The 16,361-nt window shown below is 36.5% G+C and overlaps 1 protein-coding gene across 1 annotated transcript in view; it reads right to left on the reverse strand.

The window, feature by feature from the left end:
- Positions 1 to 16,361, reverse strand: part of PIK3C3 (phosphatidylinositol 3-kinase catalytic subunit type 3) — a 142,934-nt gene that overhangs the window by 36,795 nt on the left and 89,778 nt on the right. The window contains exons 19-21 of the mRNA XM_049620173.1: positions 15,808 to 15,872; positions 8,977 to 9,061; positions 2,395 to 2,469 (exon numbers count right to left, since the gene is read on the reverse strand). Coding sequence (XP_049476130.1) covers positions 2,395 to 2,469; positions 8,977 to 9,061; positions 15,808 to 15,872 — 225 coding nt within the window. The remainder of the gene's footprint in view (positions 1 to 2,394; positions 2,470 to 8,976; positions 9,062 to 15,807; positions 15,873 to 16,361) is intronic.

Consider the following 16,361-nt stretch of genomic DNA (forward strand, 5'->3'; position numbering starts at 1 on the left):
TATCCTCTGCTACACTGGCAAATTTGGCGAGAACCTCCACAACATTCTGTGGTCCTAGTTACTACAGGGACAGCCTGGCCTTGACACAGACATGAATCCCACATGCAAATTCTGTCACAGATAATTTTTCACACTAATATATGAAATTCTAGATTCTGTGAATTAATAATTATATATTAATAATTAGACTACACTTGATATATTAAATTACGTTTGATGTGTTAAATTCTCGGTATCACAATCTGGAGGAATACTAACAAAACAGAAAATGTTCTTACCTGAGAGACCATTTTAAGAGTAATTTAAAATCTATTTTCTGTGGAAGACTGAAGAAACTTGAATTATTTAGCCCAGGGAAGAAAAGACTACACAGAAGAGAAGAATTATTTACTCATTCATTAATTCAACAGTGATCTATCAATCACTTTAGCTAGGTGTTGTTCAAGGTTCTGGAGGAATGGTAGCAAACTGGATGGACAAGGTCCCTGCTCTCATGGAACCTGCATCCTGAATGGGAGAAGATGATGAGATCAACAAGCTCCATGAGGACCTGGATTTGTGTCTGTTCTGTTCATTTTGGTATCCCCAGAACCCAGATCAATACCGGACACACAGCAGTTGCTCAATAAATCTTTGTTTTATCGTACAAAAAAATGATAATAAATTTGGCTGGTGGTAAGTGCTTTACAGAAACTGAAACAATAATAGAGAGTAATGGAGAAGGGTGGTGTGGCAAGTACATTTCAGAAGCCATTTCAGATCAGAGAGTTAGAAAAGGCTATTCTAAGGAGATCCCACTCAAACTTAGACTCAATAACCAAAGTCAGATTTGCAAAGATCTGAGAGAAGAGCTTTCCAGAGAGAAAAACAAGGGCATTAGTCTGAGGCAGGAGTATTGACATTACACAATCAAATTGGTCAGTGTGGGCAAGCCACAAGCACCACAGTAAAGAGTTCAGATTTTGTTCAAATAGTTTGGGCAAAAGATGGTAGTGGCTTCAAATGGAGTCAAAGGAGTGGAAATGAAGAGAGTGGATAACTTCATGATCCATTTTGGAGGTGAAGAGTAGACAAGATTTGCTAATAGGTTTGATATGTGAAATGAGGCCAAGAGTGGAATTAAAAATGACTCTTAAGCCTGGGGCTTAAACAACTGGGTGGATGATGTTGCAATTTACTGAGATGGGAAAAAATTAAGTGAGGAGCAGGTATTATTAAGCAGGTAGTGGAGGAAGGGAACAACTTTTACAACTGACCATATAATTTGGAAGTCAAGTAAGTGGTTGGATATTTCAGTCTGAAGCTTAATGAAATGGACTAAAGTACAGTGCTGTAAGTTTGAAAGTTGTTTGCTTCAAGATGGTGTTAAAGCCAAGGGGCTAAATAATTATCACGAAGAGGGGGATGAGAATGATTATTCCATGGAACTCCAAGGGGAAAAGCAAAAAATTAAAGACAGGGGTTAATGTGAGCTCATTCTAACAGAGCTGTAAGTAAGGAAGTAAGGAAGTAACATTGTAAGTAAGCAGTAACACTAACTCAACTGCTTGCATACATTATTATGGGCTTTCCCCCAAAGGTGGCAATTTCAGAAGGAAGAGCGAGAAGACCACCCATAGAATTACTACTGAAGTGATTCTTTGTAAGGAATGGAGTTTTGGGGGCACCTAGGTGGCTTAGTCAGTTGAGTGTCCAGCTCTTGATTTCAGCTCAGGTCATGACCCCGGGGTCGTGAGATTAAGCCCACGCTGAGCGTGGAATCTGCTTGGGATTCATTCTCTCTCTCCATACACACACACACACACACACACACACACACACACACACACACACACACCCCTCTTCCCCTAGCTTGTGCTCTCAAAATAAATAAATAAATAAAAATTAAAAAAAATAAAGAATGGGAGTTTCTTTCAAAGGTACCATATGAAGGGACTTTTAAGACTATATGATTTTTCAGGGGTGCCTGGGTGGGTCAGTCAGGTAAAAGCATCCAACTTTGGCTCAGGTCATGATCTCAACAGTTCGTGGGTTTAAGCCCCGCATCAGGCTCTCTGCTTTCTGCACAGAGCCTGCTTTGCATCCTCTGTCTCCCTCTCTCTCTCTGCCCCTCCTCCACTTGTGGACTCTCTCTCCTCCCTCTCTCTCTCTCTGCCCCTCCTGTGCTCATGAGCTCTGTCTCTCTCTCTCTCTCTTAAAAATAAACATTAAAAAAAAAAAGACTATTTGACTTTTCTTCACTTATGCAATGCGCCTACCACATTTTGCAACTTATTTTGTTTTATGCAACTTATTTTGTTTTATGCAACTTATTTTGTTTTACTAAGCAGATTCCACAGTAGAAATCACCGGCATATAAAATATATACATCTACTGGTGGCCATGATTTAATACCTGTTTTTGTTAGCAAAAGGTTATCCAGGTGTCTGTCTCCAACTCCAAGTATGTATGTAATCACGCAATATCCAGCTGCAAATAACAGTTAAAAAATTGTGAAAACACATGCAAACCAGGTCAAACATACAAATGAGTATAAAAGCAGTCTGTGTTACTTTCATTTCAATTTAACTACTATTTTTTGATTTATCACCCAAATTCTCAATTGTGTAATTTTCTTTGACTCTATGAAGAGATTATCAGTTGAAACTCAATATAAATTGCTATTTGCATGAGAAATAATATCTTGTAGAATTTTGTCAAATTATAAAAGTCATTTCTATCAAAAGTTAATTCAGGCTTCAGGAACCTTAATTATAATATGATTCTCCCATTTCTCATTTCAAATTGGACACGTTACAGATGACAGCAGAAAGAAGAAGTGTCTACAGAAATACACATAATAAAGTCAAGCATCCCACAACCCTATTATCTATAATAGAACAAAAGTAAATGTAGGTTTAAAAGAAAAATCTTTGGAGAAACAATCGTGAAGTGCCAGCAGATAGAAAAACAATTAAATTCACTTGAGTGGTAAAGGCGCTTAAGAAGTTCACAGCATAATCTTCTAAAGTATTAAGAAAAATTACATGAGCAGGGCTGGAGCAGAGTCACTAGCTCTATCTTTATTCTTTTGCCTTTCTCTTCTAAAAAGTCTGGAAACCTGTCATGTGTTGAAAATGCTCAAATAAAATTAAGCAAATATCACCTTTTTGAAGATTATTTTTTCCATTCTATTTCTCTTATTATTAATGTAACAAGAAACATAACTTATAAACATACACATGGCTATATCAGTATTTACAAAAGCATGTTTATTTCAGTTAATATGTAGGAAAAAGACTGGACCACCTGTTAATGACCAAATTAATTTCACTGGATTAATCATTAATTATTAATTAATTAATCATAGTTACAACTTACTGAAAGCTAGTCCCTTAGGTAGGCACATTACATTCATCATCTCTAGCCCTTAATGATGCCAGTTAAGTATTGTAACTATCCTTCTAATGAAAATATCTCAGGCTCCAGAAGTTAACGAGATTGTCCAAGGTCACTAGGCTGGGATTTGAACCTAACTCTCACTCTAAAGTCCTTGGCTCAAGCCACTTCTGCATTGTATAACTCCTGTTCCCCAAAGTGGCTATTTAGACAGATGCAACACTCAAGATATTTAAGTTCAAGTGTATTTGTTTAGAATAACTAACCATAGACTAATTACAGGTGAAATTATACATTTTATATATTTCAAAATGTATCCATATGTACAGAATGAATGAAAGCACACTATTACCCAAAAAATGCTTCTAATCATATTATTGGTCTACTAACAATTTTCACTAAACTGTAACAAATCAGTTATTCTCAAAATATAGCCTGCAGTGTGACAGGAACTACTAGTTTGTCTACACACTATCCAATCTGTTTCTTCCTTAAAACAAAACCAGGATCTGGGAGACAAGAGCATGCCTAGGTAAAAGACTGTATTTCCCAGCCTCACCTGCACTTAGGCATGTCCAGGGAACTATAAGCAAATGTAGGTTTGTGATGAGCATGTTTAAAGATGGGGCTGGCTGAGCTGGGAAGTGAGCCTTTTAGGTTTCTTCTCCTGGTTGGCTGGACTGCAAACATGATGACTGCATTTGCAATAGTCATTTGGGACCACTGGGAGAAGGCCAAGAGAATCACAAAGACCTTGGTTGGCCCTAACATCCATAAGCAGCTAAAGCAACTACAATGACTGACATCTGGGCTTCTTACAAAAAAGAAAATGACTTGTGTGTGTGCATCACTATAGATTATGTTAACTTCAGCTGAATACAATTGTTGACACATTAAGTGGTCCACTGGGGGACTTGAGGGCCACTTACATAAACGGTGAGCAAATACAGCTTGACGGCCAAAGTGGGACCTCCTCTGTTTTTATATTTTATAGAGTTTACTGGAACTCAGCCAGATCCATTCATTTACCTATTTCTTGAGCACGACACTGGCCTGGCTGAATGGGTACAACAGAGATCATGTGGCCTAAAAATCCTAAAATACTTACTATGAGGAAGGTTGTAGGAAGAAACTGATTTGACTCTTGCTAGGAAACTGCTCTTCAAAATGATGCACAGACTGGCAGCATCACTCACCCTTAGAAGCTTCTTAAAAATGCAAACCCTTAGGGCCCACTTCAGTCCTGCTGCATCAGAATTTCTCGGGGCAGTGCTAGGAAGTGATTGCTATACACACCACAGTTTGTGTACTCCCTTCTGCTTTAATGTACTAGAATCCCCTGGGAATCCTGTTAAAATGAAGATTCTAATCAAAACATCAGGGGCAAGGCCTGGGATTCTGTTAATACAAACAAGTTCCCAGATGAAGCCAATGCTGCTGGTCCAGGGATTACAGTGGGAATGCTGGAGTGCTGCTGCTCTAAAACTGCTGCAAAATATGCAATCCACAAACGACTAATGGCCCTCCACTCCGACATTAGTGAGCGCCGTGCTAAAGGAAATTCATAAAGAGAACACGTAAGAACTTAGGACACCGAGCTCTCTAATACGTGAGTCACTTAGCAATCTGGCTGCCACTCAATACTTGTGAAGGATAGAAAACTCCTGATAATGTGCATCAGAACATTGTTAAAACACTGGCAATTTTCCAAAAGAACATCACTGTGTATCAATATACTTGAATTGTTGTATGGTGCAGCTTATCTTTTGGTTCATTATAAATTAGTTTTATCATTATTTACTTTGTTTCATTGTTTAGCTGCCTCTACAGAGTAATGATTCACATGTGTAGCAACAGTACATTTGACCTAAAATTTTTACACAACTAGACATGCCATGAATTTTGCCTGTCTCTACTGACAAAGCAAGATGTTTTTATATACTACTTTCTATCATCATGTTTGCTTTTACAGTAATTATTACTGGATTATTTTCCAATGGAAATGGGAAATGTATGGGAAAGAGCCTTTACCCTGCCTCAGTGGGTTAAGGTCATAAATATGTTTAAGGGTCATTTTAATAGATGTTTTTTGTTTTTTTCTTTTAAAGTTTATTTGTTTTGAGAGAGAGCGAGCGAGTGCACGAGCAGGGGAGGGGCAGAGAGAAAGAGGGAGAGAGAATCCCAAGCAGGCTCCATGCTAATAGCATGACACAGGGCTCGATCCCACAAACTATGAGGCCGTGACCTGAGCCAAAATCAAGAGCCAGACACTTAACCAACTGACCCAACCAAGCACCGCTGTTTTGTTTTGTTTTGTTTTGTTTTTTAAGTCAAGTGAGATAACATATGATCTTCTCTCTTTCATATGTATATAAATGGGGGAGGGGGGTGGTGAAATCAGGGTGTCCCAATAATTCAAAGTATCAATGCTTAAGAGAGAACATGCTGGAAAAGACATGAATTAAGAGTCAGATGATCCCCAGAAATTTTTAAAGCACAGATAACAGATTCAGAACAATATGAAATGGCACAGAGTAGATTGTCCAAGAGAATTTTGTCAAAAGGATGTTGCCCGTTAGTGTTTTGAGCCCATATGAAATGCACAATATCTTTAAATTGGTATTATAATACAACTTTGATGTAAAATTCAGAGAAATATTAGAGAACCAAATGACAGTATCTCCCTTTACTTAGCAAAAATATATTTGTAAAAATAATTAATGTTCTATTTACTTGCATGAAATATACTTGATACCTTGCATAATCTGGAAAAAAACTGTCACCAAAACTATTATCACTTTCTTCTTACACTCTGCCAAAAATCTAAACCTTTGCTTTCTAAAATGAAACTTATACATACATCTATATGATAATGTCCAACAATCAGATTCTAGTACAAAGTAGCAACTTATTGATCACTAAATCCTCTAATGAAAAACTCAAATAATGGCTTCTAACCTCCAATATACCAAACACCCTAAAAAACAAATGATTATTTTGTAACACAACAAGGTACAAAGGAAAAAGAAGGCTATTCAAAATAAGATGAAGAGAAGGCTTGCCATCAAATCGATTATCAGGAAAGGAATAAAAGTACAATATTGGGGAAAGAAAGGAGCAAGATCCAATTTGAACTGAAGTATCCAAGAGGTGCAATTAATTAACTTATTTCTTTATTTTTGAGAGAGAGAGAGAGAGAGAGAGAGCGAGCGCATGAGCATGCAGGAGAGGGAAAGAGGGAGGAGAGAATCTTAAGCAGGCTCCACACCCAGCATGGAACCTGACCTCAGGACTGTGAGATCATGACCTGAGCTGAAGTCAAGAGTCAGACGCTCAACTGACTGAGACACCCAGGTGCCCCAAGAAGTTCAATTTGAAATGGCTATTTTTTTATATGAAAAACCCAGTCATATTTTCATTAGGTCTTGGAAAAAAATAGAACATTACATAAAAGACATTTTATGTAATAGAACATTTATGTAATAGAACAATACATAAAACAATTACGACATGCAACCATAATATACTGTTCCAGTAATTTTACTAAGAGTGAGCAGGGCTTTCAAAATTTTAGTCAATATTTATAGATAGTATGTGTGTGTATATATTTCAAGCAGAAAAAGTTAGCATTCATTTATTAAATAGATTCATGATGTTAAAAAGTTTTCAGTAATTAGGCATGGTGGACTAAAGAATAGCCACACATTCTTTAACATGCTTTTCACTCAAGGTGGGAACTATAACCCCTCCCTTTGGGTCCGGGCAAGCTCTGTGACTGCTTTGACCAAGAGATTATGACAGAAATGACAAATGACCAGCTTCCCAGTCCAAGCCACCAGAAACCAACAATTTCTACTTTCTGTTTCTTAGAATACTTCCTCTTGGAAGCCAGCTCTGAGAACCCCAAGCCACAGAGAAGCCACGTACAGGACACTTGACAGACAAGTCTTGCTATAAAAGACAGTATGAACTATGAACTGTCATGTGAGTGATCTTAGATGTCCTGCCTAGTCTTTAGATGATACGTAATTTTTTCAGAACATAGAAAACAAGAGTTGAAGGTAAAAAAAAAATAGGAAAGAAGAGAAAGGGGAAAAGGAAAGAAGAAAAGAAGGAAAGCAGGGAAGGAGAGAAAGAAAAGAGAAATACAGAGTTGGGAGAGCAAGGGGAACTAAAAGAAATAATACATTTTCTCTAGAATGTTTCAAAAATTTTTTTTAGTCTTTAAATCTAAATACACTGTACATGGTCATTTTTAAGGGAGAGCACAGTTACACGTACCACGTTATATTCCTTCAGTAAAAATACAATTAAAACCATAAAGGATTTTAATATACACATACATGTTTTGTTTCAGTGCTTTTAAAGTTCCCAGCAATATTACATTTTCTTTATACTTCTCAGCCAACTAGATGTACTTCTTTATATATCATCTAGTATAAATTTGGGAGTAAATTATGTTGTCTAAAATAATCTGGAATACTACCTCATAGGAACATTGTGAAAAATTTTTAAATGTCATGTATAAGAATCAGTTTATAAGCCATTAAATGATATGAAAGTTTAAATACAACTGTTACATGTGTCTGAAGTCCCTTACCTACTTTGCCTTAGGTATAAATAGGAACTTAAAACAGGAACAACTTATATACCATATCCCATCCAGGGCTAACTCTAGTGTCAACTCCTTTACTAACCCTCTTTTAAACAATCTAGCTATTAAAAGCAAAAACAAATAAAACAAACAAACAAAAAAGTGCTTAAGAAAATTAAAAAATCCTCTAGAACATAAACTTCATGAGGATAGGTAGGCATAAATGGTCGAAACGATATGAATTAATCCCTCTGGCATTCTACTACCTACTTATTTCCCAGAAGGGACCATAAAATAAAATATCATGAGAGGCATCCTCCTAACATAGCTCTTGAGATTTATCTAAAGCATAATTATTGCTGAGACTTTTCCCACAGTCTCTTTAATTGTAGTTACTCAAACACAGGGAAAATCTTGGAGAAAATTAACAGCTTCCAGGAAGAGATAACTTGTAATAATAACACAGTTAACTGATTGCAAAGATACATTCACCAAAGACTAAACAGAATTTATACCTTGTTAATTACTATTATGTCAAAATATTAATTGACTTCTTCTATCAGTATATCTTTTAGTCATCTTCTTATAGAGAATTGAAATGTTATGATCTGAATGTCTTTGTGGCCCCCAAAATTCACATGTTGAAATCGTACAGCCCAATGTAATGGTATTAGGGGGTGCTTAAATCATTAGGGTAGACCCCTCATGAATGAGATTAGTGCTCTCTAAAAGGAGAGTCCACACAGCTCCCTAGCCCATTCTGCCAGATGAAGGTACAACAAAAAAGTCTTCTCCCCAAAAAGGGCCGTCAACTGACAAAGTAGGTACCTTATCTTGGACTTCCAGCCTACAAGCCACCTAGTCTCTGGTATTTTGTTAGAGCAGCCCACATGAAGTAAGATAAAATCCTACAGTGTACTAATGCGTATGAATATAGCAACATCAGGATAGCCTATTTCCTTGACTTCAGTGCATCAGTGGAAACTAGAGCTTGAAAAACTTACCACAGCTTTTAACATAAGTGTCCATAACTTCAGCACTGATTCCATTTGGTCCATTCTCACTCGGTGCATATTTTCTAAAGAAGTTCTGAAAAGATATAATTTACATGTTTACAAACTCAATACAATCCTTAACAAATCAGACATTTTGCAGTTGTAAAACATGACCAAGTGCCTGGCCTAATGTTTAGTCAATAATTATAAAATGTGGACTTTAAAAAGTATATTCTAAGAATCAGTCTTACTACTGTGCTTGCAGACAGTTAAGATAAAAAAAAAGTATGCTGCTACTTTTACACCTTAGGGAAAACATTAGATGAAATGAATTTACTTTTATTTCTCTATACTCTATCACTTTTTTTTCACTTTTCTTCTGAATGTAAACAATGAGGGGGTTTTATGTACCATACATTCTCCTTAAAGTGAACATGAGTTATTGAAATTACTTGTTAAGTGTAGCTACTGAAACACTGTTAGCATTAACAAACTTCCAGACCAAATAAGTCAAGGGGATATAAACTACAGCACAGGGAATATAGTCAATAATATTGCTTATAATAACTATGCGTGGTCACAGACGGTAACTAGATTTATGGTGATCGTTTCATAATGTATGTAATTGTCAAAATCACTGTGTTGTACACCTGAAAATAATATAATACTGTATGTCAATGATACATCAATAATAATAATTTTTAAAAAAAGCTCAATAAAAATGATTAGAAAGTGCCAATAATTCCCAGGGGAAATTGATGGAAAGATAAATATAAGAGAGATGCTAACTGAACAAAAGAATTATAGGGACACAATACATGCACCAGAGTGTCCAAAGAGTCTGGAAACAGTGGGAAAATTATGTTTTGTTTTCTTTCTGATTACCAACTAGAACTATTCCCTTACGTGTAGATGTTAAAGAAAAACAGAATATACTATTTGAAAACACAAGTAACATGCTGTTTAAAAAAAAAAAAAGTTTACCCTATGTTTCAGCTTTTCTGAACACCCTTGGGCTTGCCAAAGGATCTATGCCTAGAATATATAAACAACTCCTATAAATCAGTAAGACCCAAACAACCCAAGAGGAAAATGAACAAAAGATGTAAATAAGGACTCCACAGAAGAAATGCATAGCCTACGCATATATTTTTTAATGTTCAACCTGTGATAATTAGGGAAAACTAAAACTACAATTCCAAATTTAAAAGTCTGACAATATTAAGATTAGGCAAAGATGTATAGCAATGAGAAACAGAATAACTTCCCAAAAACAACTATTTTAGAAAATACGTTTTAATTGTCTACTGAAGTTGAACATGAGAATAACCTCTGACTCAGCAAAACTATTTACACAGATCAGACATGAAACCAAGAATCAATATACCAACTGCACTGTCCTTATTTTACCAAATCACAATTGCACACAGCAACGTAATAACTGATAACTTTATTAAATAATAATTTCAGTTAGAAACTATGTTAAAGCTCTACATACACTTCACCTCATTTTCAGGTACTAATCCTAGAGGCAGAGACTATTAAATTATTATCCAAATTTCAAAGATGCAAAAACTGAGACCTAAAGGGTATGTTAGGAGGTCAACACCTCCGACAAGTTTGTTAGATGGAATCATAGACTCAACATATGGTTGTACCACAAGTGACACTTATTAAAGCAAAAGTATACACAGTAGAATCAGGACAGGGAAAATACACAGGCAAAGTCTGGAGAAATCCATGTGTCAGCCTCCTGGCTCTCTTCTATGAGGGGATATGCTGAGCATACTACTTTTCTCCAATGCCAATTTAAAAAAAAAAAAAAAAAAAAAAAAAAAGTAATCTGGGTGCAACGTTTCTGTCCAGGGAAGCCCATTATAGACTCAGCACTCAAGGTTTTTACTGGGGGCTGGTCATAAAGTCACCCTCTGTCTAGCAACTGTTAAAATTCTAGAAGGAAAGCAAGTTGTTCACTGTAAACCAAATTATTTGTACAGTCTAGGCACACTGAACCACTCTTATCAGAGAACACAGGAATAACACACTGAAAGCCAAGTTCCCAAATACCAGTCAAAGGCTAACTTAGCAATCAGACCTTTCTAAAGGTAATAGCCTCAGGTCTGCTCTGTTAACTCTTCTGTGCACAAAGGGTTAAGAAGTGACTCAAGGTTACACAGTTGGAAAACTGCATAGCAAAACATCAACCCTAGGCAGTTTAATGTTCTAAGCCCCAGCTATTTTCTTTTCTTTTTCTTCCCATTCCTCCATCCACCCCCCCTGCTGCTAATGTTCTGTTTGTTCTCTATAGTTAAAAGTCTGTTTTTTGATCTCTCTTTATTTCCTTTGTTCATTTGTTTTGTTTCTTAAATTCTGCATAGGAGTGAAATCATATGGTGTTTGTCTTTCTCTGACTAGCTTATATCACTTATCATTATACCCTCTAGATCCTGCCATGCTGTTGCAAATGGCAAGATTTTATTCTTTTTTAATTGCTGAATAATATTCCTATGTGTGTGTGTGCAAGCGTGCATCGATTTTTTTTTTTTTTTTTTTAGTTTATTTAATTTGAGAGACAATGAGCATGAGCATGGAAGAGGCAGAGAGAAATGGAGAGAGAAAATCCCAAGCAGGCGCTGATCTGTCAGCTCAGAGTCCAACTCGGGGTTCAAATTCACAAACCGTGAGATCATGATCTGAGCCTAAATCAAGAGTAGGATGCTTAACTGACTGAGCCACCCAGGCGCCCTAGTATCTATTCATCTATTGATGGACACTTGGGCTGCTTCCATAGTTTAGCTATTATAAATAATGCTGCAATAAACACAAAGGTGCATATATCCCTTCAAATTCGTGTTTTCATATTCTTTGGGTAAATACCCAGCAGTGTCAATTACTGGACCATAGGATAGTTCTATTTTTAATTTTTTGAGGAACCTGCATACCATCTTCCTCAATGGCTGCACTGGTTTGTATTTTCACCAACAGTGCATGAGGATTCCGTTTTCTCCACATCCTCACCAACAATTGTTGTTTCTTGAGTTTTTGAGTTTAGCCATTCTGACAGAAATGAGGTAATATCTCACTGTGGTTATGATTTGCATTTCCCTGATGATGAGTGATGTTGGGCATCTTTTCATGTGTCTGTTAGCCATCTGGACGTCCTCTTTGGAGAAATGTCTTATGCCCATTTTTAAATTCAATTATTTGTTGGGTATTGAGTTGTGTAAGTTCTTTATATATTTTGGATACTAACCCTTCATCAGATATGTGATTTGCAAATACTTTCTCCCATTCAGCAGACTGTCTTTTTACTTTTATTGGTCATTTCCTTTGTTTTACAGAGCTTTTTTATTTTTATGTAGTGCCAACAGTTTATTTTTGCTTTTGTTTCCCTTGCCTTGGACATCATCTACATACAACATCTAGAAGGATGTTGTTACCAGCTGATGTTAGAAAAATTAATGCCTATGCTCTCTTGTAGGATTTTTACAGTTCCAGGTCTCACACTTAGGCCCTTAATCCATTTTCAGATTTAAGAAAGTAGTCCAGTTTCATTCTTTTGCATGTAGCTATCCAGTTTTCCCGATATCATTTGCTGATGATACTTTTTCACATTGCATGTTCTTGTCTCCTTTGTCAACGATTAACTGATCATGTAAGTGTGGATTATTTCTGGGCTTTCTATTCTGTATTAATGATGTGTATGTCTTAATTTTGTTCCAGTACCGTATTGTTTTGATTACTACAGCTTTGTAATATAATCTGAAGTCTGGAATTGTGATAACTCCAATTTTGCTTTTCAAGATTGCTTTGACTATTTATGGGGTCTTCTGTGGATCCATACAAATTTTAGGACTGTTTGTTCTAGTTCTATGAAAAATGTTGTTGGTAGTTTTTTAAGGGATTTTCTTTTTTTTTTTTAGTTTATTTACTTTGAGAGAAACAGAGACATCATGAGTGGGGAAGGGATACAGAGAGAAGCACAGGGAGACAGAATCCCAGGAGGTTCTGCACTGTTAGTGCAGAGCCTGACGCAGGGCTCAAACTCACAAAACTGTGAGATCATGACCTAAGCCAAAACCGAAAGTTGGATGACGCTTAACTGACAGAGCCACCCAGGTGGCTCTGAGCCCAGACAGAGCCCAATGCTGTTGGCATTTTGATAGGGATTGCATTAAATATGTAGAATGCTTTGAGTAGTATAGACATTTTTTTTAATGTTCATTCATTTTTGAGAGAAAGAGAGACAGAGTGCGAGCAGGGGAGGGGCAGAGAGAGGGAGACACAGAATCCCAAGCAGGCTCCAGGCTCTGAGCTGTCAGCACAGAGCCCAACGCGGAGCTCGAACTCACAAACTGCGAGATCATCAACTGAGCTGACACTGGATGCTTAAGCAACGGAGCCACCCAGGTGCCCCAACTAGCATAGACATTTTAACAATATTTGTTCTTTCAATCCATGAGTATGAAGTGTCTTTCCATTTTTTTGTGTCATCTTCAATTTCTTTTATCAGTGTTTTGTAGTTTTCAGAGTACAGGTGTTTCACCTCTTTGGTTAAGTTTATTCCTATGCATTTTATTATTTTTGGTGCAATTATAAATGGGATTATTTTCCTCTCTTTTTGTTGCTTCATTATTAATGCAATAGACTTCTATACCTTGATTTTGTAGTCTGCGACTTTACTGAATTCATTCATCAGTTCTAGTAGTCCAGTATCTCTGATGAACATGGATGCAAAATCTTAAAAAAAAAAAAAAATTAGCAAACCAAGGGGCGCCTGGATGGCTCAGTTGGTTAATAAGCATCCAATTTCGGCTCATGAATCCATGATTTCATAGTTTGTGGGTTTGAGCCCTGTGTCAGACTCTGTGCTGACAGCTCAGAGCCTGGAGCCTGCTTCAGATTCTGTGTCTCCTCTCTCTCTGTCCCTCCCCCATTCATGCTCTGTCAATCCCGCTCTCTCTCAAAAATAAACATTAATTAAAAATAATTTTTTTTAATTTAAAAAAAATTAGCCAACAGAATCCAAGAATACAAAAAAAAAAAGTCATTCACCACAATCAAGTGGGATTTATTCCTGGAATGCAAGGGTGGTTCAATATTCACAAATCAATCAATGTAGTATGTCACATTAATAAGAGAAAGAATAATTTTTATTCTTAAAATTATCTTTGCATCATTTTTATAGATGCAAAAAGCATCTGACAAAGTACAACATCCATTCATGATAAAAAGAAAAAAACACCTCAACAATGTAGGTTTAGAAAGAACATACCTCAACATAATCAAGTCCTTATATAAAAATCCCACAGTTAACATCATACTCAAGGAGGAAAAACTGAGAACTTTTCTCCTAAAGTCTGGAACAAGACAAGGATGTCCACGCTCACCACTTTTATACAACATAGCACTGGAAGTCCTAGCCACAGCAATTAGACAACAAAAAGAAATAAAAGGCATCCAAATTTGTAAGGGAGAAGTAAAACTTTCACTATTTGCAGATGATGTGTTACATACATAGAAAACCCAAAAGACTCTAGTGAGCATGAATGTTTAACTACTGCAAGTGACTATTCCTTAAACCAAAGAACAGTATAACCACTTGCTTTGCCAAGAAATGAGAATAATGCTTTTCTGCAAATCTAAACTCCATACTGAATTACATACTAAACTGGGAAAGACAAAAACACATTGTAACAAATATCCCCTGTCAAGTCCCTCCTGTATTAGCTTTCATTTCAGGCATATCAGGGTTTTTTTGTGTAAATTACATACATTCTTCTTACACAGGGAAAAAGAAAGTCATATTTAAATTGGGGTGCCTGGGTGGCTCAGTCGGTTAAGCATCCGACTTTGGCTCAGGTCATGATCTGGCAGTTTGTGATTCGGGCCCCACGTCGGGCTCTGTGCTGACAGCTTGGAGCCTGGAACCTGCTTCAGATTCTGTGTCTCCCTCTCCTTCTGCCCCTCCCCAGCTCGTATTCTGTCTCTCTCTCTTTCAAAAATAAATAAAACACTAAAAATTTTTTTAAATAACACAAATTAACCATTAAGATGTGATAAGAAATGATCCATGTCTATAAAGTGTAAAAATTTTCAAAGATACACATGGCATAATCCTAGGAACTGCTCACCTATTCCTATATTAAAGGACAGCAACAAGGTTGAAGGGGAAAAGAGGGGTCTTAAAAACAAATGAGCAAAATATGTGTGAGCAAGAGCATGTAGTACTGTTCTGAAGAACCATAAAGTTGGAAATAGCCAAATGTTAATTTGTAGCTAAACACACTGTAGAATTTCCATAATTTGGAATATAAGATAACTATAAACTAACAAACTTTTAAAATTTATTCCCACTCCTCTGGGGCGCCTGGGTGGCTCAGTTGGTTGAGTCTCCGACTTCGGCTCAGGTCACGATCTCACGGTCCGTGAGTTCAAGCCCCGCGTCGGGCTCTGGACTGATGACCCAGAGCCTGGAGCCTGCTTCCGATTCTGTGTCTCCCTCTCTCTCTGCCCCTCCCCCGTTCATGCTCTGTTTCTCTCTGTCTCAAGGATAAATAAATGTTAAAAAATTAAAAAAAAATAAAATAAAATTTATTCCCACTCCTCTATTATGTGCTAGGCACCGTTTAAGGAACTAAGCATCTGTACATACTAACATGGAAGAATTTGCAACTTTTAGTATTATTCACTTCTGAGAAAAGGAAAACAACTCAAGGAAAGAACAGTGATAAAATGAAACATGCACTTTTAACTCTACACACTTTTTATGAAGATTGAACTTTTTAAAACGATATTATATTCATGAATTGCATAACTCATTTAAAATTGGTTCTGTACCTGAATGCTTCCTTCTGTATCAAGAACTTCAGCAACAGGAACTGACTGGATAAACTGCATGAAGCCTACACAGAAATACACGCACTGCATTAAGCGCAACACTGGTTAAGCAATAAAAATAATAAGGGTTCTACTAAGAATAACCTTCATTTTCCAATGCATACACTGCATACTCAAATGACTTAAAGAGTCTGTAAACAATATATTAAGTTTAGACTGGGATTTGAGTCATAGGAACTAGAAGTAAACTCTTCTTTCAATTAAACTGATTTAATCTGTATGTTTCTCCAGGGCAATTTCTATTACTGTATACACAGAAAAAAGGTAATAGCTAAGCTTCTTAAATATGCACAAAAATTTCTTTCTGTACTTTTATAACATATGCCAATTAAAAATATTCCAAATTTAAAATCACTTTAAGAACTCTGAAATTATGTAATATCAATCAACTAAGCCTAAAACTGAATTATGTTCATTGCCTTTTTTATCTAATACTCCATGTTCTGCCATTTCCTGGAAATGACAGAAGTATAAATCCCTTAAACTACCAAAAA

The sequence above is a fragment of the Panthera uncia genome (genome assembly GCF_023721935.1).
Source record: "Panthera uncia isolate 11264 chromosome D3 unlocalized genomic scaffold, Puncia_PCG_1.0 HiC_scaffold_8, whole genome shotgun sequence".
NCBI classification, from domain to species: domain Eukaryota; kingdom Metazoa; phylum Chordata; class Mammalia; order Carnivora; family Felidae; genus Panthera; species Panthera uncia.